The sequence below is a fragment of the Littorina saxatilis genome, linkage group LG1 (genome assembly GCF_037325665.1).
Source record: "Littorina saxatilis isolate snail1 linkage group LG1, US_GU_Lsax_2.0, whole genome shotgun sequence".
NCBI lineage: Eukaryota > Metazoa > Mollusca > Gastropoda > Littorinimorpha > Littorinidae > Littorina > Littorina saxatilis.
In genome coordinates, this window is record NC_090245.1 from 42,310,283 (window position 1) to 42,334,763 (window position 24,481).

Consider the following 24,481-nt stretch of genomic DNA (forward strand, 5'->3'; position numbering starts at 1 on the left):
CCTACTGTGGACTTACGACCTCTCAAACCATTCCAGACAAATTAGGCATGTCAGCGCTGAAAGTCCAACAAATGGTGTACTCGCCTTTGGCTAGTGATTCTGGAAATTTACTAGCCAGAGAGCAAACTTTACTAGCCAAACCAACAATTTGGTTCAGCAACTTTACTCGCATTTGGCGAGTAGATGCACATTTCTACTCACCAGTTACATACATGTTTCTAATACTCGCCACATTCAGGTCTGCACGTTCGAGCAAATGGGCACAGTGACCAAAATAGCTCTCAACAAATACAGAAAAAAAGCATTTTTCAGGCAAAATACTGTATTGTTACTTTGACCAAACGGGTTTTCACAAAAGACGAATTTTCTATTCACATGCAAGACTTTATTTTGAAACCAAAAAAAATATCTATTTTGCAGAAAATGACATATGAATGGTTTTCAAAGAGTCAGCAAATTCAATTTCTGTCTGTTTGCAGGACACAACATTTCATGAGAATTAGTGTCCGGGATACTGTTCTTTCAAAAACACACAAATGCAGGTCTCCTGCATAAACGTCGTCAGCCCATATCTCATTATGTTAGCAAGCTGCTCCATTTTACAAACAGGCCGTACATAAATTAGCATCACTATCAGAATTTATGACTCATTTATATTTGAATATAATCTCTTCTTAATCTGCATTGCTTGACTTCAACTTCCAGTCCATTTTTTTTGTTTTTTTGCAAGTGTGCTTTTATGTGAGTATCACCGCCCCCTACCATTGTAATTTGTAGGCAGTCATACTCTGTTTTTGTAACAGGATGGGGGCTAATATCTAAAAACATTTGCTTAGTACTCGCCCTTCCCCCTTTTCAGAACTTAATTTTCCAGATTTTCTGTTCATAATGTTTCAAAATGTACTTCCATTTTAATAAGACTTCCCTTTTATTAAAACCTGCTGAATATCTTAGATTTTGTAAGGTCTTAAACGAGAGGTTCCACTGTACAGCAAGCAGGCCTTTGAGTTACAAAATCACCAACTGCAGTGAAACAGGAACACCAACCACAGTCGTATTACTGAGTACTTGCACAATGGGTAAGGCTACATCAGTACATGAGTACATCTAAGACCAGCAGTTACAAAAGCACCTGCCAAAAAAAGAGGCAAGTGACTGTTTAAACACTTGAGTCCTGGTGTAAGCCTGTTATCATCCTGGCACTGACCCTGACAGAAACACCACAGTTGGAAGAGGTCCACCCTACAGGTTAACAAGGTGGGCGTAGGGGCGATGATTAATGGAGCGTGACCCCACTGACTAGCCCTATAGCCAGTATCCAGGCTGTTTCCACCCAGGAAATCTGACTGAGAGTGGGCACTAAAGCTTCTGCTACTTGGCAGAGAGAGAGAGGTGTTTTACAACTAATCTGGTGTGACCATGCAATTTTCTGACGTTACACGGTATGCTACAATGCATATATCCACTTATAATCTGCATGTTACACATATTCACTCTATATTATAAACATGTATATTCAGTGTTGTTCCCAGACCTCTATTTTCCATCTGACATCTTGCCGATCACTTTCCGATAGTTTGACATGTAAGAGTTCATCTAACTGAACAATTATTTTGGTTTAAACTTAAACAAACCTTAATTAAATTTTTATTGTGATATATATAATACTAGAGGAATACCCGGCTTCGCCGGGGTGAATCGCGAGACAGAGACAGACAGCGTGGCGGTTCATCACAATCACCTCTGCAGGCGAAGTCCTGTCAAACGGGATTGAGAATTTTAGAGCTTATTTCTTAGCCCTATATTATCTGTTGTGGCTTCTCAAATGCCAGAACATACAGACAGACAAAAGCCGCTAGACCCCATCACAAACAGAACTCTACAATCCACAGGTTTTTGCCCACACACACACACACACAAACACACACACAGAGAAGCCGTATATATATATATATGTATATCTATATCTATAAATATATAGAGATAGGTGAGAGTGTATTTTTCGCGTGGCTATAAATTGATTCGACCTTTTCACTTTGACAGTAAGAACAACTTACGGGTGCAAGGGAAGCGTTCTGGACAGCGCAGTGACATTCTAAAAATAGTTACTCAGAAACGGGAATTTGGGGTGAACGGCGCGAGACAGAGACAGACAGCGTGGCGGTTCACCACAATCACCTTTGAAGGCGAAGTCCTGTCAAACGGGATTGAGAATTTTAGAGCTTATTTCTTGGCCCTATATTATCTGCTGTGGCTTCTCACATGCCAGAACATACAGACAGACAAAAGCCGCTAGACCACATCACAAACAGAACTCTACAATACACAGGTTTTTGCCCACACACACACACAAACACACACACACACACAGAGAAGCCGTATATATATATGCATATCTGTATCTATAAATATATAGAGATAGGTGAGAGTGTATTTTTCGCGTGGCTATAAATTGATTCGACCTTTTCACTTTGACAGTAAGAACAACTTACGGGTGCAAGGGAAGCGTTGTGGACAGCGCAGTGGACAGCGCAGTGACATTCTAAAAATAGTAATAGTAACTTAGAACTGAACGGGAAAGCCACACGAAGGAAGGGAGATAAACGCCAAACACTGGAGAAGATAAGGAAGAGTTACTTATAATGGTGAAATGAACACAAAAACGAAAATGAGTTCAGCGCTGCGCGCTGAGAGCACGTGTTGAAATATCTCATCGATGATATTGTGTCCGGGGTGTAGCTGAATACGGTGTCCAAATTTGAAAAAGATCCACCGAGAACTTTGGCGTTGTGATGTGGTGTAGCGGCTATGGTGTGTCGGTATGGGGGCCCGGGTAGCTGAGGTGGAACCAAAATAGCTGAGGTGGAACCAAAATCGGTTCCGCGCTGCGCGCTGAGAGCACGTGTTGAAATATCGACCAGGTTGTGTCGTGTTCCGGGTCTACCTGAATATGCCCACCAAATTTGAAGCAGATCCATCGAGAACTTTGGCCGTGCATCGCGCACAGACAGATACACAGACACACAGACACACAGACACACAGACACTAGTCGTATATATATATAGATATGATGAATATCTGGCATTTGGGATTCTAACTCAAGCATATATATAGTGCTTATTTTAAGCAGTCCCAGTGAAAACATAACAGAAGTAAGCATGATGCCTTTGATGGCAGACAAAATCGAAATACTTATTTCAGAATACTCTAGCAAACAGAAGAGCAAGATAAAACAAGTCGCGTAAGGCGAAATTACTACATTTAGTCAAGCTGTCGAACTCACAGAATAAAACTGAACGCACTGCATTTTTTCACCAAGACCGCATACTCGTAGTTTCGTCAGTCCACCGCTCGTGGCAAAGGCAGTGAAATCGACAAGCCAGAATAGTGCGGTAATGGTCGCGCTGAGCGGGATAGCACGCTTTTCTGTACCTATTTTCGTTTTAACTTTCTGAGCGTGTTTTTAATCCAAACATTATCATATCTATATGTTTTTTGAATGAGAAACCGACAAGTAATAAGATGAAATTGTTTTTAAATCGATTTCGGACATTTTATTTTAATCATAATTTTTATATTTTTTAAATTTCAGAGCTTGTTTTAAATCCGAATAAAACATATTTATATGTTTTTGGAATCAGAAAATGATGAAGACTAAGATGAACGTAATTTTGGATTGTTTTGAAAAAAAAAAATGTAATTACAATTTTCAGATTTTTAATGACCAAAGTCATTAATTTTTAAGCCTCCAAGCTGAAATGCAATACCAAAGTCCGGCCTTCGTCGAAGATTGCTTTGCCAAAATTTCAATCAATTTTATTGAAAAATGAGGGTGTCTCAACTTTTACAAAAAGCCGGATCTGACGTCATCAAAGACATTTATAAAAAAATAAAAAAAAACATCTGGGGATATCATACCCAAAAACTCTCATATAAAATTTCATAAAGATCGGTCCAGTAGTTTACTCTGAATCGCTCTACACACACACACACACACACATACAACTCGATCCTGGTCTCGATTCCCCCCTCTACGTTAAAACATTTAGTCTTTCTTTCTTTATTTGGTGTTTAACGTCGTTTTTAACCACGAAGGTTATATCGCGACGAAACATTTAGTCAAAACTTGACTAAATGTAAAACAAGTCGCGTAAGGCAAAATTACTACATTTAGTCAAGCTGTGGAACTCACAGAATGAAACTGAATGCACTGCGTTTTTTCACAATGACCGTAGTCCGCCGCTAGTGCAAAAGGCAGTGAAAGTGACTAGCCTGTTCAGCGCGGTAGTGGTTGCGCTGTGCTGCATAGCACGTTTTACTGTACCTCTCTTCGTTTTAACTTTCTGAGCGTGTTTTTAATCCAAACATATCATATCTATATGTTTTTGGAATCAGGAACCGACAAGGAACAAGATGAAATTGTTTTTAATCATAATTTTTATATTTTTAATTTTCTGAGCTTGTTTTTAATCCAAATATAACATATTTATATGTTTTTGGAATCAGAACATGATGAAGAATAAAATAAAAATAATTTTGGATCGTTTTATAAAAAAATAATTTTAATTAAAATTTTCAGATTTTTAATGACCAAAGTCATGAATTAATTTTGAAGCCTCCAAGCTGAAATGCAATACTAAAGTCCGGCCTTCGTCGAAGATTGCTTGGCCAAAATTTCAATCAATTTTATTGAAAAATGGGGGTGTGACAGTGCCGTCTCAACTTTTACAAAAAGCCGGGTATGACGTCATCAAAGACATTTATCAAAAAAAAGAAAAAAACGTCTGGGGATATCATACCCAGAAACTCTCATATAAAATTTCATAAAGATCGGTCCAGTAGTTTACTCTGAATCGCTCTACACACACACACCTCGACCCTCGTCTCGATTCCCCCCTCCATGTTAAAACATTTAGTCAAAACTTGACTAAATGTTAAAAAAAAAGGGGGGTGTGGTAGTACGAATTTTCTTCCATATGATTTATCTTTCCATAGCGACCACCTGTCTATAACGACAAATTTTGGTCAGTTGTTCGGGTAGTCGTTAAAGACAGGTTCAACAGTATATCCTCCAATCCCACTGGTGACAGTCTCAAAGGGATGTTTACAAGCATCAAAGACAGCCCAGTCTGTCATTTGAACACTTTGTTCATAATGTGTGCTTTTCTATGTGTGTAGGGGTCTTGGCCTAATTATATGATCAATGCATCAACAGAGGTGCTTGATGTGGCTCAGCTCTCGTTAATAAAGAATTTTTCTTGTCAGGAACTGACGAGTCCCTACGGAGCCCCTACCTAGCTAGGCTCAGGAACTGACAGTCAAGAACAGCTCTCAAAAAAGACACTCCTTTTTTTTTTCGCTACCCTAACAGCTAGGTCATCATAACACAGTGGATAATGGTGTGCTAGACCTGTGATGTCCGGGAGGTTGGGGTTTGAGTCCCCCTGTCACTACTGTATTCTTAAAAATAAATCATAAACTTTCGATTTTTTTTCTTGTGGCCTTCTTTTGTTAGTTTTATTTCCTTCTCTTCTTCTTCATTCGAAAGTGTGTAAGTGGATTTTTAAAAAAATCAAAGATTGCCACAACAAAGCTTAGGAGTCTAACAGTTCACAAGTCTCCAACACTCACAATCAAATCAACAGTGAGACTTGTCTTTAGATAGTACAGTGGTACCTCCTTTAACATTAACAACCCCTCTATTTTATCGCCCGCTCAATATTACGACACATTTTTCTCTGGAGGATTATTTCGCCTTCTATTTCTCAGTATTCCCTACCTCTATATCACATGTTTTCAAAATGACCGAGTGACGCAATATGAAACCACAGGTACGTTTTTTGTTTTTGAATCAATAATAAATTCTTCACAGAATCGCATCAGTGAATTTTAAAGGTGATTAGTGTAGTATCCTAAATTATTTAACCCTGTTAACAGTTTGCAGTGAAGTTATGTCCCTTGAATGAAACAAGTCAAATTTCATCGTCGAAGTGACACTTTTTGCGATGATTCTGCATTAGTTTTAACACACTGCCGCTGTTCTTTGTGTTCACAAAGGATACCTTGCTTTTGGGACACAGTTCTTCAGGCCTGAAAGTGGCTTTACTCGCCATGGCGAGTAGAAACATGTAACTGGCGAGTAGATATGTTCACCTGCTCACCAAATGCGAGTACAGTTGCTAAAACAAATTGTTGGTTTGGCTAGTAAAGTTTGCTCTCTGGCTACCATAATCGTTTTCAGGAAGAATTAAAGACCATGATCACATTGTGGGCGGCATCAAGCAAAATGCCATTCCGGATCATTGACTGTTCCCGACATTGACCGAACAAACAAAATCAAAAACCTTCCTTAGTAATATAACTATAATGACCAAATTTCGGTTACATTTTCAAAGTAAAGTTGTTAGACAGAGGAACCACTGTAGTAGTAACTAGTATCATTGGCACCTGCCTGATTCTGACAGAATGTAAGGCTTTAATTGTTCTTCCATATCATGTCATACTACTACTAGTCATGGATGATGATTAATTTACTAATTCTACTTTAAAGGCTTGCATAGTCTTACGTCAGCTGTCTTTCATGATAATTATTCTCTGGTTTACATAACTTCATAAGTCTGTGTATATACTAGGCATCCTACCACAAAATGAAAGTACACATGTAGCGTACCAGAACCTGACAAATTGGGTTGGACACGAGGGGTGAACATGCACATGTTTACATAAATGTGTTTACGAAATCCTATAGCTGCTAGTGTGTTACCTGTTTATGACCCTGCTCGGACACATCGTCGACTCGATATTTGGCCATGATGCCGAAGGCCGCCTTGGTGTGTTTGTGCGGCGACTGATCCTCCATTATCCGAGTCACATCCTGTCCAACGTATTTCTCCAACCACTCTTTCCCACCCGGGTGTCGATCAGCAAAGTCCGTCACATCATACACATTTCCTGAATGGATCACACACAGACGCCCTTTCCTCAGCCGTTGCCGAAGCTCCGAGTTATCTCCTGTGCCTCCCATCTTGTTCCCTCGACACACTGTTCGATTATGCGGGCCCAGCGTCAGTATTCAACGCGTCAGGTGTTGTTAGTGCTCCCACCTCGCGTTTCGTCGTCGCTTAAAGAGTGTGTACACCATAACTTCTCGGGCATTCTTCCCCTCGCCGTGCTCTCGAGCAATAAATGTGTCAAGGTCGATTAAGTTTGATACACCAATCAAAAACGGTCTTGCTGACCACCGTAACTGACAGAATCGGATGGGTGATTTTGATTGGTTGTGGGCTGTGGAGCGGGTCCTTCGCGGGTATAACCGTTGCTGAGTGATAAGGACGCCACGAGTGCTGACACTAATCACTGTATCTAAAGACTACCTATGAACGTCAGCGTAACACAACTACGTTTTCTCCGTATTGTTTCACTTCTTCTTCTTCTTCTCGTTCGTTCCGTTTCACTGATTTGGGAAATTTCTTTTCTTTCTAAGCGTTATTTTTCCATGAGAGTTTGGTTCATCAACCAGGCAAGAAGTGCAAGTGCTGGATTCTTTGCTCGGCAAATCATCGCAGTACCACTGTCGGCACCGATTACTGCTGCAGTGTTCAGCGCCGCGGCGACGTTTTGCAGGCCCCGCGCTTCCTTTATTTGTTTGTTGTTGTTGTTGTTGTTGTTGTTGTTGTTGTTGTTGTTTGTTGTTGTTGTTGTTGTTGTTATCTTGTCTTGTCTCGCTTAGCTTTTTTGAACTATTACTGTTTCAAGTGCTTACATCGCAGTGCATGTGTCTGATGTTGCGGCCACGGTTAGGTCTATTGTTTCTGAAAGGGAACTCGTTACCGTTGCGTAAACTGAGAGGTAGGCATTGTACACGGTATTTTTCTCCGTTAACGCTGAATGAACTCGGCATTGCCTATTAGTATCATAGCACAGGTATATTAACTACAAGTATGATAATCTGCTTTTGATCATAGTTATACTAATCCATAATGAAGGCTGCGCTCGTTTTCTAAAATCAAAACGAGATGTTGGTGTTAGTTACCCGGCCGTTACAGTTCTTGTCCTCCGACTTTCAAGTTCAGTGTTTCAAGCTCACAGTCAGTCTTTCCGCAAACTGACTAAAACTGGCAACAGCAACTTCTTGCAAGTTTTATTTTGTGTGTGTGTGTGTGTGTGTGTGTGTGTGTGTGTGTGTGTGTGTGTGTGTGTGTGTGTGTGTGTGTGTGTGTGAAACTGTGACGAGCGGGCTCGACACTGACTTGATCGCCTCGAACCCGTGACAAGAAGATCCGAGTCATTCATTCAAGTTTCGGCGAAGAACCATTGCCATTGGAAATAGCCTCAATACATGTTACCCAACCGGCGTATTTTGTGTGTGTGTTCTTTTTTTCTTTTTTTTTTAATCTTAACTGAGCAGTCTTACTGAATTTCGGTAATGTATATTCTAGGCATGAATGAACGGGAGAAGTTTTGGCGAGGTGTTAAAAGAAGAGTTATGGCACCCGGAACGACTCAGTAACCGTCTGAGTTGAACCTGAATAACGAAATCAATGTCAGTTACAGTCTGATCTTACAACACAGCACTGATAGACTGTTACGAAATGACTCATAACTATTCATTACTGTCGATCTCGTGACTATGTCGATTAAATTGGGCGGGCTTGTCCTTTAATCATTTATAGTGAAGGCACAGGAACTTGAATTATACGAGAACGCGGTTCTTTCTTTTGAGTAGCCTACATGAACAGTGTAAGTACCTAAACTATCAACGTTTTGGTTATGCTTTCATGTGCATAAGGCCAAAAAAAAAAATTGTCTGTTTCTGGTAACATGGCTAAAAAAAAATAGGGTCGGTAGGTAGGGATTTTTTTTTTTAAATTTTTTGTTTTACCCCAAATGTAGACCAATAAAACTAACTTTAAAAATCGCGCAAAGAGACTGGATTCACTATACATAGAGACAAGACACTCAACACATTTACAAATCGTCAGCGGACTTTCGTTTTCACACGTTTTTGTTGTTCATTTTCTCACCCTGTCCTTTACCACCAAAAACAACAAAAACAATTTTTGAGTTTGGAAAAAAAAAGTTTAGGGTCGGCGCCGAAATTTAGGGTCGGTCGGGTGACCAGAAACAGACAATTTTTTGTTTTGGCCTAATTACATTCACCTCGGGATTGTTGTTTTTGACAAGAAAATCTTGAATGGAAAACTGGGGGAAATAGAAAACTCCAGAAGAGGCCCAAAGATAGACAGATTAAAGAGAAACTAGGAAGGAACTCATGAGTTAAGTAAACGAACTGTATAAAGGAAAGAAATTGGCTGACATGCATGGCTGACTTATAATAGGACTTCGCTTTTGGGTCTTGGTGAGCTATTCTCAGAATACAAAAACTAAACAGTTATCATTGGAACGTTAATCTACAGACAAAGCGAAACATACACATGTACGGCAACATTATAGTAATTGTAGGCCTATTGTCGGGACGGACATGCATCTGATAATGTGGCAATCAACAGAACAATAACGCAGTTGAATCCTCGAGATTATGGGAGTCAACTTTAGTACGAGCCGAAGTAAAGGGTGACCTGTCTCTGAGCGCGTCTTGCATTTAACATGGTGTCAGAGATCAAATAAGACGATACAACAAAGACTACCTTGTTGAGAGTTTGTTTCAAACACCTGTGCACAGTGAAACAAAAGGTATCCTAAGTCACTATGTTACCATTAAGTTGGGCGTGACACAGCCGTGACGAGCACATGCAGTAGTGTTTGCATCAGTGGTCACCTTTTTAGCAACCAGGACTTTAGGCACGTGAGCCATGGTTGGGTCAAATCTAAATACTGTCACGTAGAAGAATTCCGAAACTGAATAACTCTGTCGGGTTTGAATGGGTTGTGCCGGAAAGAGTGAGGGAGACAAGCAATCCACGGGCCAATCACTAGGTTAGAGGGGTGTGCCTGAAACACGTGGACAAGGAGCACGTGAGGATTATTTCTCACTAAAAGACAAGGGTATTTACTCTTTCGCAACCCGTACAAACCGGCCGACAGAGAGCGAGTTTTAGCGTCAACTAAGGTGACTCGAGTCGAACCGGAGGTCGCAAAAACTCGGTCCGGTACGACTGGAGTGACGTCACCGGTTAACCAACTTTCAACCTTGCTTCCTGCGTAGGGTCTCTCCAGTTCCAAGATGGCTGCCAAGGCGAGGTGAGAAACTTCTGCAAATATTTTTTGACAAAGTTACGGATTGTGAGAAGACATTTGTTGTAAATCACTTAGCCTTTCAAAAATTAAGGATACTGGGTTGGATACTGTCTTGGTTTTAATGCATTTTATTTTAGCAGTGATGTTTATTTTGGGAAGAAATGAGGTCAACAGGAGTTTGGGTGCGATTTCGGCTCAAATGTACTTTAGCGCCCTGAACTTTTATCCGGCTGTTTTGCGCTCGATTTTCACGCTCACTTCTTCATTGACGTTCGAATCGATAGTTCGATGTTTTGGCATTACATTCACATCAACAATAAAACAGTACTGCTTGTTCATCATCGTCGTCCATCAACTCTCCACAACAGTAAATCCGTAACGCGCTTGTCGCCATCTTGTTGCAAGGGACGCGACTGGACACAACCCAACAGCGTTTCCGCGAAGAAAAAAACCAGACATGCGCAGTGACCCTACCATAGCTCAACCCTGTTCCTCGCGAAAACTCGCTCACAGTTGATTTTGGAGTTCGTCTATTTACACATTGTCGCTTGCGAAATCAATTCAACAAAACATCCCCTCTTTGCGTGCACAGCAAGCAGCCAGGCTCACTTGCCTGCAGTCCTGGTTGCTAGGTGACCATATGCAACACCACTGTTATTTCCTAACACCCTCTATTGCCAATCAGTCTCGGAGGATGTCGGCGGGAAGGGGGAGGGGTGGGGGGGTTAGGGGGACTGTGATGAAAGGACACCTTTGGAACGAGTAAATTGTGTCCATACATTGTAGGTGGCCTGTCATGGCAGGTATAATTTTGTTGAGATTAAAGACAGAGACAACAGGTGTCCTTTCAAGAAAGGTGTCTTCTCATCGAAGGGGCCTAACAGTATTGCAAGGCAAGGCAAGATAAAGGATTTATTTCATGAAACCACATGGGGGTACAGTGAGTAATGAAAAAAAAAATGAAACAAGTCGCGTAAGGCGAAATTACAACATTTAGTCAAGCTATCGATCTAACAGAATGAAACTGAACTCACTGCATTTTTACAGCAAGAGCGTATACTCGTAGCATCGTCAGTCCAGCGCTCGATGCACAGGCAGTGAAATTGACAAGAAGAGCGGGGTAGTAGTTGCGCTGAGAAGGATATTCTTTTTAACTTTCTGATCGTGTTTTTAATCCAAACATATCATATCTATATGTTTTGGGAATCAGGAACCCACAAGGAATCAGATGAAATTGTTTTTAAATCGATTTCGGAAAATTTTTATTTTAATAATAATTTGTATATTTTTAATTTTCAGAGCTTGTTTTTAATCCGAATATAACATATTTATATGTTTTTGGAATCAGAAAATGATGAAGAATAAGATAAACGTACATTTGGATCGTTTTTATTATTTTTTTTTTTTAATTTTCAGATTTTTAATGACCAAAGTCATTAATTAATTTTTTAAGCCACCAAGCTGAAATGCAATACCGAAGTCCGGCCTTCGTCGAAGATTGCTGGGCCAAAATTTCAATCAATTTGATTGAAAAATGAGGGTGTGACAGTGCCGCCTCAACTTTTACAAAAAGCCGGATATGACGTCATCAAAGATATTTATCGAAAAAAAAAGAAAAAAATATCCGGAGATATCATTCTCAGGAACTCTCATGTCAAATTTCATAAAGATCAGTCCAGTAGTATGGTCTGAATCGCTCTACACACACACACAGACAGACAGACACACACACACACACACACACACACACATACACCACAACCCTCGTCTCGATTCCCCCCTCTACGTTAAAACATTTAGTCAAAACTTGACTAAATGTAAAAACGAAACGCCAAATGTTTCAAAAATACATATAAAGAAATCCGTCGAACGCTGAAGAAGAATAATAAGGAAAAAAAAATCATAATTCAACAATAGAAATTCATACCCGGCATTCTGACTATAATTATGCAGATGATACCACCGTATTTCAAAATTCGGCTAAAGTGATGATTGCGGGCTGGGATGACACACCGTAGTAAGCGGCAATATAACCTTTATCCATCAATTATTCATGTGCTGTTCGCGTATTTTTTTCAACACGGCGATTTCAAGTTTTATCGACCACCGCGAAGGATCAATCAATGCCTGTCCGCCGTAGACCCAAACTTTCTGGCTTACCTAAAGTGACATGCCTCATTTAGACTGCGTGAACTAAATCAGAAAGAATAGCTTCAACGACCGTGCTGCCAAGACCATAAGCACCAGACATACTTTAAAGAACCACAGGCACATGCTGGCGGTTCAGTGGAGAGAAAATCTAGGGCATCTGACAACTATTGTCATATCGGTCTTTCTGTAGTAGCCAGATCCTTACTCTTTCCACCTAAAACCGAATGATGCGTCTGTTCATTTGACTTCATTTCAACCTCGTGCCCTGCTCAGTGTGCCTCAGCATTTCAAATGTAAATACACTCACACACACATACAAACACACACACACACACACACACACACACACACTCACACACACACACACACACACACACACACACACACACACACACACACACACACACACACACACACACACACACATACACACACTGTGCAGGGGCGGATCACATCTTTTTTAAGGGGGAGTTTCCAAATTTCGTTTAGGGACAGTTTGACGACGCGAAGCGCCTGAACCTCCTAGGGGGGTCCGGGGGCATGTGCCCCCCGGAAAATTTTGATAAAAACAAGAAAAATGGAGCAATCTGGTGCAATCTGAGCCAAGAAACTTCCCCTAATACACCTTCCAAAAGTTAATTTAAGAAGCATATTTGGGTCACTGGAAACAGGGAAAATTTACCAATTTGGTGCAACCTGAACCAACAAGTTACCCAACTAACTTCCTAAAGCGTCATTTAGAAGACAAAGACCGGCTCCTAGGGGGGTCCGGGGGCAAGCCCCTCCGGAAAAGATTGATAAAAATCAAGGAAAATGGAGCAATCTGGTGCAATCTGAGCCATCATTATATTTAGTCAAGTTTTGACTAAATATTTTAACATCGAGGGGGAATCGAAACGAGGGTCGTGGTGTATGTGCGTGTGTGTGTGCGTGTGTGTGTCTGTGTGTGTGTGTGTGTGTGTAGAGCGATTCAGACTAAACTACTGGACCGATCTTTATGAAATTTGACATGAGAGTTCCTGGGTAAGAAATCCCCGAACGTTTTTTTCATTTTTTTGATAAATGTCTTTGATGACGTCATATCCGGCTTTTCGTGAAAGTTGAGGCGGCACTGTCACGCCCTCATTTTTCAACCAAATTGGTTGAAATTTTGGTCAAGTACTCTTCGACGAAGCCCGGGGTTCGGTATTGCATTTCAGCTTGGTGGCTTAAAAACTAATTAATGACTTTGGTCATTAAAAATCTGAAAATTGTAAAAAAAAATAAAAATTTATAAAACGATCCAAATTTACGTTTATCTTATTCTCCATCATTTGCTGATTCCAAAAACATATAAATATGTTATATTTGGATTGAAAACAAGCTCTGAAAATTAAATATATAAAAATTATTATCAAAATTTTTTTTTCGAAATCAATTTAAAAACACTTTCATCTTATTCCTTGTCGGTTTCTGATTCCAAAAATATATAGATATGATATGTTTGGATTAAAAACACGCTCAGAAAGTTAAAACAAAGAGAGGTACACAAAAGCGTGCTATCCTTCTCAGCGCAACGAATACCCCGCTCTTCTTGTCAATTCCACGTGCACTGCCTTTGCCACGGGCGGTGGAGTGACGATGCTACGAGTATACGGTCTTGCTGCGTTGCGTTGCGTTCAGTTTCATTCTGTGAGTTCGACAGCTACTTGACTAAATATTGTATTTTCGCCTTACGCGACTTGTTTTTACTTTAAAGGCAGAGTAAGCCTCCCGTAAACCATCACAGATACGGTCAGGCTTTTACACACAGTACAAACACCATTTCATTTAAACACTCACCAATTGAGAACATCCTAGGTGCCCTCCGTAAAGAGCGAACAATTTTCAAAGAATTTATTTTTGCGTGGTTTATCTTACCCCTGAGCCATCGTGAACCCGTGTGATCCAGTTTTCCCTTTTCACAATGCAGTCGTCATAGTTAGTCATTTGAATGCGACTCGACGTGAGCTTATCTACAATAGCACGTTTTTTTTATGCACGAAACAACGGCTGTGGTTCACAAGAACTCTAGCGATGGCTTTTGACTGTTGAGAGGAACGGCGATTTGCACTGATAAACCGGCCGTCGTCTGCTACGACCCTTGCGTGACCCTGCTTCCGGGCTTTTCTTTTTTTAAACTTTCACAACTTCGAATTGTTCTGATCTTGTCTTGATGAAAAACGAATTCTTTTATGATTGAAGAATGTTTGTGTAACAAGCTGTCAATTTATTATTTAGATTTTAAAAGTTAGGTCTAGCGCAAAAACGAGGCGCCGTTGTTGTTAACGGAACAAGTCTACGAAAATAAATTCTTTGAAAATGTCTCACGCTCGACAGAAAGCAGCCAGGATGTTCCCGTTCGGTGAGCGTTCAAATGGAAGTATGCTTGTACTGTATTTAGACGCTCGGGGAGCTCTGTGATGGTTTACGGGAGGCTTACTGTGCCTTTAATTTCAAATTTCTTTCTTTCTTTTTTCCACCCATTGTTTTTGTTTAGGCTGGGCGGGGGGGGGGGGGTGGGGGGGTGGGGGGGAGGGGGGGGTGGAGGTCCGAGGGATTGTGTCCTTAACTGTCCCAGTCGAATCCCTCAGACGTCACATTTTAGTTTCGTGATGGGCATTGATACATCATAGGGATGCAAGGGAAGCAATCGCCCGCTACACTTGTCAAGCAATGAAAATGGGTTACTTCCCTTTACCAGCACTGCGCCGCTGACACTTGTTCTTGCTACTGAGTCGCCGAAAGAGGCTAAGTTTTTGCAATTAAGTCAGCCTGTGAGGCCGGTTTTGGTTTGAAAAAGGCACAAAGAAGCACACTTACACAAACAGTCATGCACAGTCAAACAGACACATTGCACAGACAGAGACAGAGAAAAATTAGCGCACGCACACACTGACTCAGTGACGAGGCCGCGCACACTGATACTGGCTGACAGACAATAAGTGCCAGGCCAAAGCCGACTGACACAGACGGCGCACACGCACACAGACACAAACGGCTTTAGACACAGACACAGACACACACACACGCATGCACGCAATGCCGGCACGCACCCACGCACGCAGGCACGAGGCACGCTCCCACGCGCGGCAACTGACGCACACACACACACCGTGGCACACACACACACCCACACATAGACATAGTACTGCACACAATCTGATCTCTAGACGTAATAGTGCACATATCTCTAGACATAGTACTGCACACAATCTGATCTCTAGACGTAATACTGCACAGATCTTTAGACATAGTACTGCACACAATCTGATCTCTAGACGTAATAGTGCACATATTTCTAGACATAGTACTGCACACAATCTGATCTCTAGACGTAATACTGCACAGATTTCTAGACATAGTACTGCACACAATCTGATCTCGGGACGTAATACTGCACAAGATTTCTAGACATAGTACTGCGGCACACAATCTGATCTCTAGACGGAATACTGCACATATCTCTAGACATAGTACTGCACACAATCTGATCTCGGGACGTAATACTGCACAGATTTCTAGACATAGTACTTCACACAATCTGATCTCCAGACGTAATACTGCACAGATTTCTAAACATAGTACTTCACACAATCTGATCTCCAGACGTAATACTGCACAGATTTCTAGACATAGTACTGCACACAATCTGATCTCTAGACGTAATACTGCACAGATTTCTAGACATAGTACTTCACACAATCTGATCTCTAGACGTGATACTGCACAGATCTCTAGACATAGTACTGCACACAATCTGATCTCGGGACGTAATACTGCACAGATTTCTAGACATAGTACTGCACACAATCTGATCTCTAGACGTAATACTGCACAGATTTCTAGACATAGTACTGCACACAATCTGATCTCTAGACGTAATACTGCACAGATCTCTAGACATAGTACTGCACACAATCTGAGTCTCGGGACGTAATACTGCAATCAGTTTGTTAAAGGAGTTGGTAAGTGTGACGGTACGAGACAGAGGTCCTTTCTTGTGGTAAGAGTAGATCTCTAGACGTCGTTCTGCAATTTGTTGAAGGGATTGAAGGGGCTGGTGAGCGTGACGGTGCGAGACAGAGGTCCTTTCCTGGCGTCATCCTGTATCTTGTACTCCGCGCCCGGCAGAGGTCTGCCGCACACAGTCACCATCATCATGAGAGACATAAAACAAGGGCTTCAACATGAGAAATGACAAGAGCTGAACTCAGTGTAAAAGAGCCATTTGTTAAAGGCACATCATAACTTCTCTTTTCGAAGCGATCGTGTTCACCTCTGCAGCTCTGTTCAGGCTTTTGCACTGATTGGATAACTGAGAGAATCCTTGAACTTGAACTACAAGCAGACAATCAACAACCTGTCTGCTTCCAGTGTGAAATGGAAATTTGTCGTTGAATTAATTTCGTAGGCGACAACTTGCTCGTGTGTTAATCTGCTAAATTAATTCGGTAAAAAAAAATCCACCTGATTCCATCATGCCCAGAATTGAGCCACAGTAAGTGCCCGGGACAGCGGGACAAATAAGCAGACAGTGAAATCTATATACCCCCGAATAAAGTTATTACGAATAAAAAAAAAAAGTTTTCGGACAGACCTGTGGTGGTAAGTACAGTGAAACCCCCCTTTTAAAGAAAAATCTGAAAAAATCTGGTCTTGAAAAGGAGGGAGTCTTGAAATGGAGGTAACTTTACAGGGGCCACGAACAGAAAGTCTGTGAAAAGAAGGTCTTAAAAAGGATTGGATTGGATAAGATTTACAGTCCAGTGAGGTTACCCTCATGGAAATTCGGGCTGCTTTCTCCCCGGGGAAAGCGAGCTGCCATACATACGGCGCTACCCATATTTTTTTTCCTGCATGCGTGTATTCATGTTTCCTGAGACTTAATGCCGTGTGAGATGGAATTTTTTTTTTAACTTTATTCCAAGTCCCACGGGTATTTGATGGACATTTTTATCTATGCCTATACAATTTTGCCAGGAAAGACCCTTTTGTCAATAGTGGGATCTTTAACGTGCACACCCCAATGTAGTGTACACGAAGGGACCTCGGTTTTTCGTCTCATCCGAAAGACTAGCACTTGAACCCACCACCTAGGTTAGGAAAGGGGGGAGAAAATTGCGGCCTGACCCAGGCCTGAACACGCAACCTCTCGCTTCCGAGCGCAAGTGCGTTACCACTCGGCCACCCAGTCCAGGAACTTGAGTCTCAGTTAAATTGGGGAGTCTTAAAAGGGGCGTTCCACTGTACACTGATTTCACGAGAAGGACTGTGCCTCCAAGCCACTGACTGACTTACATATAGGAGTCGTTGACCAGGGACCTCATACAGGCGGGGTTTCTCTGCGGCGTGATGGGGGGCAGGGGTGTGTGGTGGGGTTTGAACTGGCGGGCGTGACTCTGGAGGTCGCTGGGCTCCCACCCAACCATCTCCTCCGGCCGTCTCTCGTTCTCAAAGATGCGGGCGTGGGCGTGGAGGTCACTGGGCTCCCATCCCGGGTACTGCTGTCTGGGCGTGGTGGGGCTGGCGAGAGATCAAAGACACATTTGTTACACAAACAAACAAAACATAATTTACTAAAGGTACGTACTGTTAGTAGGTCACTGAGCTCCAACCCCGGCCACCGCCCAGGGTCTGGTGAGAGCATTAAAACAACAGTTGAGAGAATATTGACTTGTTACCATTAACGGGTAATTGACGACACAAACTGAACATAATTACTGATTTATTCCGTTTTCTCCCTCTGAAAAACCGATGCAAACAACAAACAAACGAACCGTAAACTACAACGACAACAAAAACATCATTAACAACAACAACAACGACACCACCACCACCACCACCACCACCAACAACAACAACAACAACAACAACAACAACAACAACAACAACTAGCAACAAAAACGTGAACACACACACAAAAACTGATACGCACATGCACGAACGCACGCGGCATGCTCAAATTAATTGAAACAGACCCAACTCAGTGACACAGGCAGACTGACACGGACGGACGGACACACACACACACACACACACACACACACACGATCGGACGCACGCACGCCACGCGCGCGCGTACACACACTGACACACATACATACACTACGGTCACACGCACACGCACACACCCACGCGGCACACACACATACACACACACACACACACACACACACACACACACAGCGTGGCACACACACATTGAGCTTCAGTTCTCAGGTTTGATGATCTTCGCTGCAATGGAAACTAAGGCACCAGCGAAGTTTCTGTGATCTTCTAAGGCGATCAATCAGACTTTGCCAGCAAGAGTAAATGATTGATGGGATCGGATCTTTTGCGTGTAGCGAGGTTTGTGCATGTTATACTCAGTCCTCTGGCTCTTCTTAGAAACTGAGATAACTAGAAAAGATACAAACAGTATACAAGAAGGATAGTTCTGGCTTCTAGTCCTTTTTACAACAATATACATTTAAAAATAAAACGAATATACTAGGGGGAAGAATGGAGAAAATGTAAGGACTGAGAGAGAGAGAGAGAGAGAGAGAGAGAGAGAGAGAGAGAGAGAGAGAGAGAGAGAGAGAGAGAGAGAGAGAGAGAGAGCTTTCCTTCAGTACCTCTCACTTTCTTTCTCTTTATTTTTGTTTTTAGTAAAAAAAATCATTTCACAATGATCACTTACTTCGTGTAGGTTGCGTAGGTCATCCTGCAAGTCAGCCGGTCTGCAACACTGAGAGGAAAGCACCAAGTTTTATTTCCAACAGTCCCGGCAGCACACCCAGTGATCGATAAAGCCTCGATCTACACTTCGGGTACAGCGATCACTAGTCGAAGTGCACTTGGTCGTCCTATTGTTTTTGCAGCACCTAGAACACGGACTACTGCACTGGAGATTGTTAATGACCAGTCAAACCAGCGAACGTAAAACGATTAGAGCTTAGGCCGTATACTTTTGGAATTAGGCCCTGCACTAAACAGGCACGTTACATTAGCTGTTCTGATCTTGGACGTTAAAGAACTATGAATTAAACAGGGAACCAAGGATCGAGAGTTTTGTCAATTCTTATTGCTTTATTGTTCAAATACTGAAAAATTCGGATCGCTTTCTTTCAGCAGAAAGCCAGCAGCAACAAGAGTCGCGCTACCCAGGTGTGTGCGTGTGCGTGTATCAGCCACCCGGCTGCAATGCAGTATGACAGAGGTCTTTTACGTGCGACGGCGGTGCCGGATACAGGGTTTGACTTGGATAACTGTCCCTGGGCTATAACATAAAGTTGATCCGCAAAATCGTTGCCATGGCCCAAAGAAAGAGTATTATTATTCAATTTTAATTTTTATCTTTTGTAAATATTATAGAAGCGTATCATGATGAAATTTAAATGAAATACTTATTGCATGTGCCAGTTGTAAGATGAAATCGCTTAGACATAATCTGCATTTGGTTGTTTGAAATGATACTCCATTGCCTGGCTTGACTCATTAATCCTTCACTGGATGTGCTATAAGACAGGCATTACATGTGGTTGACAGATATTAAGTTTATTTGCATGATTGGTGCAATGATGCCGACGAAAAGAAGGAACACTTTTTAATATCACAAGAGCTAATGGCGATGTACATAATATGAGTGTGTATATGATAACAAACAGTGACAATGAGAAAAATAAAAATGTATGCACTAACTTGAACACAAGACACAGTAATATCACAAACTGGAAGGTATAATTATTATGCAGTTACTTCACACGTACGTAGAAGGAAGGGTGGATGTTTTGCTATGGCGATCCGTAAGATCAGTAATGCCAGTAGCGGTGACCGTGATTCTTTAAGTCTTTATGACACTTGGACCATTGTGGCTAACGGAAGTCTATAGTGAAAAGTTCTAAGCTTCGATAGTTGTTAATTTTGTGCTCTTGTTGTGCAAATCTAACTCATATTTCACCAACGGTAATCTGTGTATTGTTTGTGTGTTTTCATGAGCATGTGTGTATCGTGTGTTATTGTATCACGCCGTAGACGGTGGCACGCCTAGTTTTTTCCACCGCAGGAACAACACCCCATTCGTTCCCCCGCACGCGGAAGCAAAATTGTTATCTCGCAAAGGAATTGCCCTGTGAAGGTACGTTGTGGCAAATCACATTATCAAGTATAGATATTCTAAAGCAGAATTGCCTAGGCTATATGTATAATATGTAACTTATGTCTTGTTGTGTACTCGTGAACAGTGGCGTTCGATTTTCTGCCGAAGTCCGTGAAAATTATACAGAGAGGTCTCAATTTCGTACAAATTAACCTAGAACTACCATTTAAAGCACTATTTTAATACTCACAGTTTAATCTTCGATACCTTGCAGCCTTGTATGCGCGTTTTTGGGCACCAGCATCGTGGATAAGCTGCTCTAATCTAGTGTTATTTTGTGGTACTCGATTCTCAGTGGGTAAGGTCCCCCGCAGACACCAGATAAGGTCCCCCGCATTTTTGCCGGAGTGCCTACTACGCCCCCCCGCACATGCGCGCTGAAAAAGCACATCATGCACAGCAAAACTGACCCGTTTGAAGCGTTTTTATTTGACAGATGGAGACCAGCGACCACGCGCTATCTGCCGGGGAGGTGTCTGGGGAAGTAATCGACAGCTACCTAGACATCAGTAGTGAGGTGACTATAGGTGAGACAGTCCCTTTACAGACTTCTACACCGAAGAAGGTTGGTCTCCTCCATTTGTGTGACGAATGCGGATCAGCATTCAAACACAAGCGAACATTGGACAATCACAAACGTGAGAAACATGGCAACGAATCTCGTTTTGTATGCATAGTTTGTGACAAGAGGTTTAGTCGACAGGTAGATTACCAGTCTCATATGAACAAGCATGCAGGCACCAAACCTTTCTAGTGTGGTGTTTGCAAAAAATCGTACGCACACAAACGCAGTCTGGACAAGCATGTATGTCTGGGTGAAAAGCCGGGGTTTTAGTGCCAAACCTGTCAAAAGTCGTTCATGAGAAGAAAGTATCTTCGTGACCACCAAATCACCCACTCTACTGGCTACGCTTATTTATGCTATGCGTGCATGAAACGGTATAAGCATCGCTCTGGTCTTGCCAGGCATAGGCGTCGGGCTCAACAAGATGGAAACTGCATATTTAACATCGCTGTAACACATATAGGCTACTATAATGCCTACATTCACACACTTGCAGAGGAACAACTTCTTTTAATTTCCATAACATTCAAGAATAAGTGTGCTCGACAGTTTTATATGACACGCAGTTAATCAGGTTTGTTTTGTTTATGACCACAAAAAAAGAAACAAGTCGCGTAAGGCGAAAATACAATATTTAGTCAAGTAGCTGCCATTTTTCAGCAAGACCGTATACTCGTAGCATCGTCAGTCCACCGCTCATGGCAAAGGCAGTGAAATTGACAAGAAGAGCGGGGTAGTAGTTGCGCTAAGAAGGATAGCACGCTTTTCTGTACCTCTCTTTGTTTTAACTTTCTGAGCGTGTTTTTAATCCAAACATATCATATCTATATGTTTTTGGAATCAGGAACCGACAAGGAATAAGATGAAAGTGTTTTTAAATTGATTTGGACAATTTAATTTTGATAATAATTTTATATATTTAATTTTCAGAGCTTGTTTTTAATCCGAATATAACATATTTATATGTTTTTGGAATCAGCAAATGATGGAGAATAAGATAAACGTAAATTTGGATCGTTTTATAAATTTTTTTTTTTTTTTTACAATTTTCAGATTTTTAATGACCAAAGTCATTAATTAATTTTTAAGCCACCAAGCTGAAATGCAATACCGAACCCCGGGCTTCGTCGAAGATTACTTGACCAAAATTTCAACCAATTTGATTGAAAAATGAGGGCGTGACAGTGCCGCCTCAACTTTCACGAAAAGCCGGATATGACGTCATCAAAGACATTTATCAAAAAAATGAAAAAAACGTATGGGGATTTCATACCCAGGAACTCTCATGTCAAATTTCATAAAGATCGGTCCAGTAGTTTAGTCTGAATCGCTCTACACACACACACACACGCACACACGCACGCACACACACACGCACATACACCACGACCCTCGTTTCGATTCCCCCTCGATGTTAAAATATTTAGTCAAAACTTGACTAAATATAAAAAGAGACAGAGAGTTGATCAATCAATCAATGAGTCTTATATCGCGCATATTCCGTGGGTACAGTTCTAGGCGCTCTGCAGTGATGCCGTGTGAGATGAAATTTTATACGGCCAGTAGATTGCAGCCATTTCGGCGCATATTTACCTTTCACGGCCTATTATTCCAAGTCACACGGGTATAGGTAGACAATTATTAACTGTGCCTAAGCAATTTTGCCAGGAAAGACCCTTTTGTCAATCGTGGGATCTTTAACGAGCACACCCAATGTAGTGGACACGGGGGGGGGGGGGGGGGGGGGGGGGGGGGGGGTGGGAGGTTCGGACACCGAAGAGAGTCTGCACACAAAGTTGACTCTGTGAAATAAATTTCCGCCGAACCAGGGATCGAACTCACGCTGACAGCGGCCAACTGAATACAAATCCAGCGCGCTACCAACTGAGCTATATCCCCGCTGAGTTGAGGGAAGTTGAGTGCTTTTTGTTTTTGTTTTATAATTCTGCTTTGTTAAAAAGCACAATCCTTCAAGTACAAACGATTCTCCTCATCATATGAAGTCTTGCATGCCTGTCAGAGTATATCTATACTGAATGAAAGAGTGTGACATGAAGTTCTTGTACATCATTGCAAAGAGTGTGACATGAAGTTCTTGTACATCATTGCAAAGAGTGTGACATGAAGTTCTTGTACATCATTGCAAAGAGTGTGAATGACGTTTTAGTTTAGATGTCAAGCGCTTAGAGCAAGCCTTTTTAACGAAAGTTTTTGATTTAGCGCTATATAAATGTTCTTCTTCTTATTATTATTATCTCTGGACTCAAAGCAAAAAGTAACAACCTCACAGCTTCCTGTGTAAAGTGGACATATTTATGTGCAATTCTTTCACACACACACACACACACACACACACACACACACATGCACGCACGCGCACACACGCACGCACACATACATGCACGCACGCGCACACACACACACACACACACACACACACACACGCACACGCACACACACTAAAACAATGGTTAATCGGTGACTTATTGCTCGTGCCAAATGTTGGAATACATCTGAAGATGTCAGAGTCCAATCACATCCATAATTAGTGGATTTACACAAAAATTATAGCTGTATGTCATTTTTTCTGATAAACATAACGGCGGGGGATCTTACCCTAGTGTTGCGGTGGGGCGTAGTAGGCAAATCGACCAAGCTGCGGGGGATCTTACCCCGTCAAATTTCACTGTTGATCTTTGAACCGATCGTGAGTCTAAACTAAGGTAAGCTTAAACTTAAAAATGAAGAGCAGTATCCACAAGTAGTTTGACTTTGACCAGCAAAAAGATTTAAGCCCTTCTGTTGACCGTGCTTTGTGTTATTTCAACATTTTTAACGTGGGAGACAGTATTTCTGACTTGTCTTGATGACATTTCTTCTCTTATGTAGTACACGAGAGTGTAAATGGTAAGACAACTAGCTGATCCAATGCAAAATAAAGTACAGAACAGTATGATATAAACTTCAATACTAGAAAGTCTGGTTATCTACTGTTTTAAGGCATTGATTTGGAGACACCTACCATGTTGTTCGTCTTGCGGGGGAACGAATTGGGTGTTGTTCCTGCGGTGGAAAAAACTAGGCGTGCCACCGTCTACGGCGTGTGTATGCTCGCATGCTGGCGCGCATGTGTCTGTTCTTCGTATTACTTTGTGATCTTCCGTTTTCTGTATTTAACCTTAGATCAGGCGATCAATGTGTGTCTTTCTTGCTCTGACATACACATAATGTGTTCCTCAAGCGTAATTTGTAATTTGTCTGCTGATGCTTCACCACACACCCACACAAATACACACACACGTTGTCATGCACGCATGTACACACACACACACACACACACACACACACGCGCGCACACACACACACACACACACACACACTTCCGACAAACCACAATAAAAGCAAATAA

At 41.7% G+C, this 24,481-nt stretch overlaps 1 protein-coding gene across 1 annotated transcript in view; it reads right to left on the reverse strand.

Moving 5' to 3' along the window:
- LOC138970220 (fatty acid 2-hydroxylase-like) overlaps positions 1-7,182 on the reverse strand; it is a 34,749-nt gene extending 27,567 nt beyond the window's left edge. The window contains exon 1 of the mRNA XM_070342720.1: positions 6,765-7,182. Coding sequence (XP_070198821.1) covers positions 6,765-7,025 — 261 coding nt within the window. The 5' untranslated portion in view covers positions 7,026-7,182. The remainder of the gene's footprint in view (positions 1-6,764) is intronic.
- Positions 7,183-24,481: the final 17,299 nt, after the last annotated feature.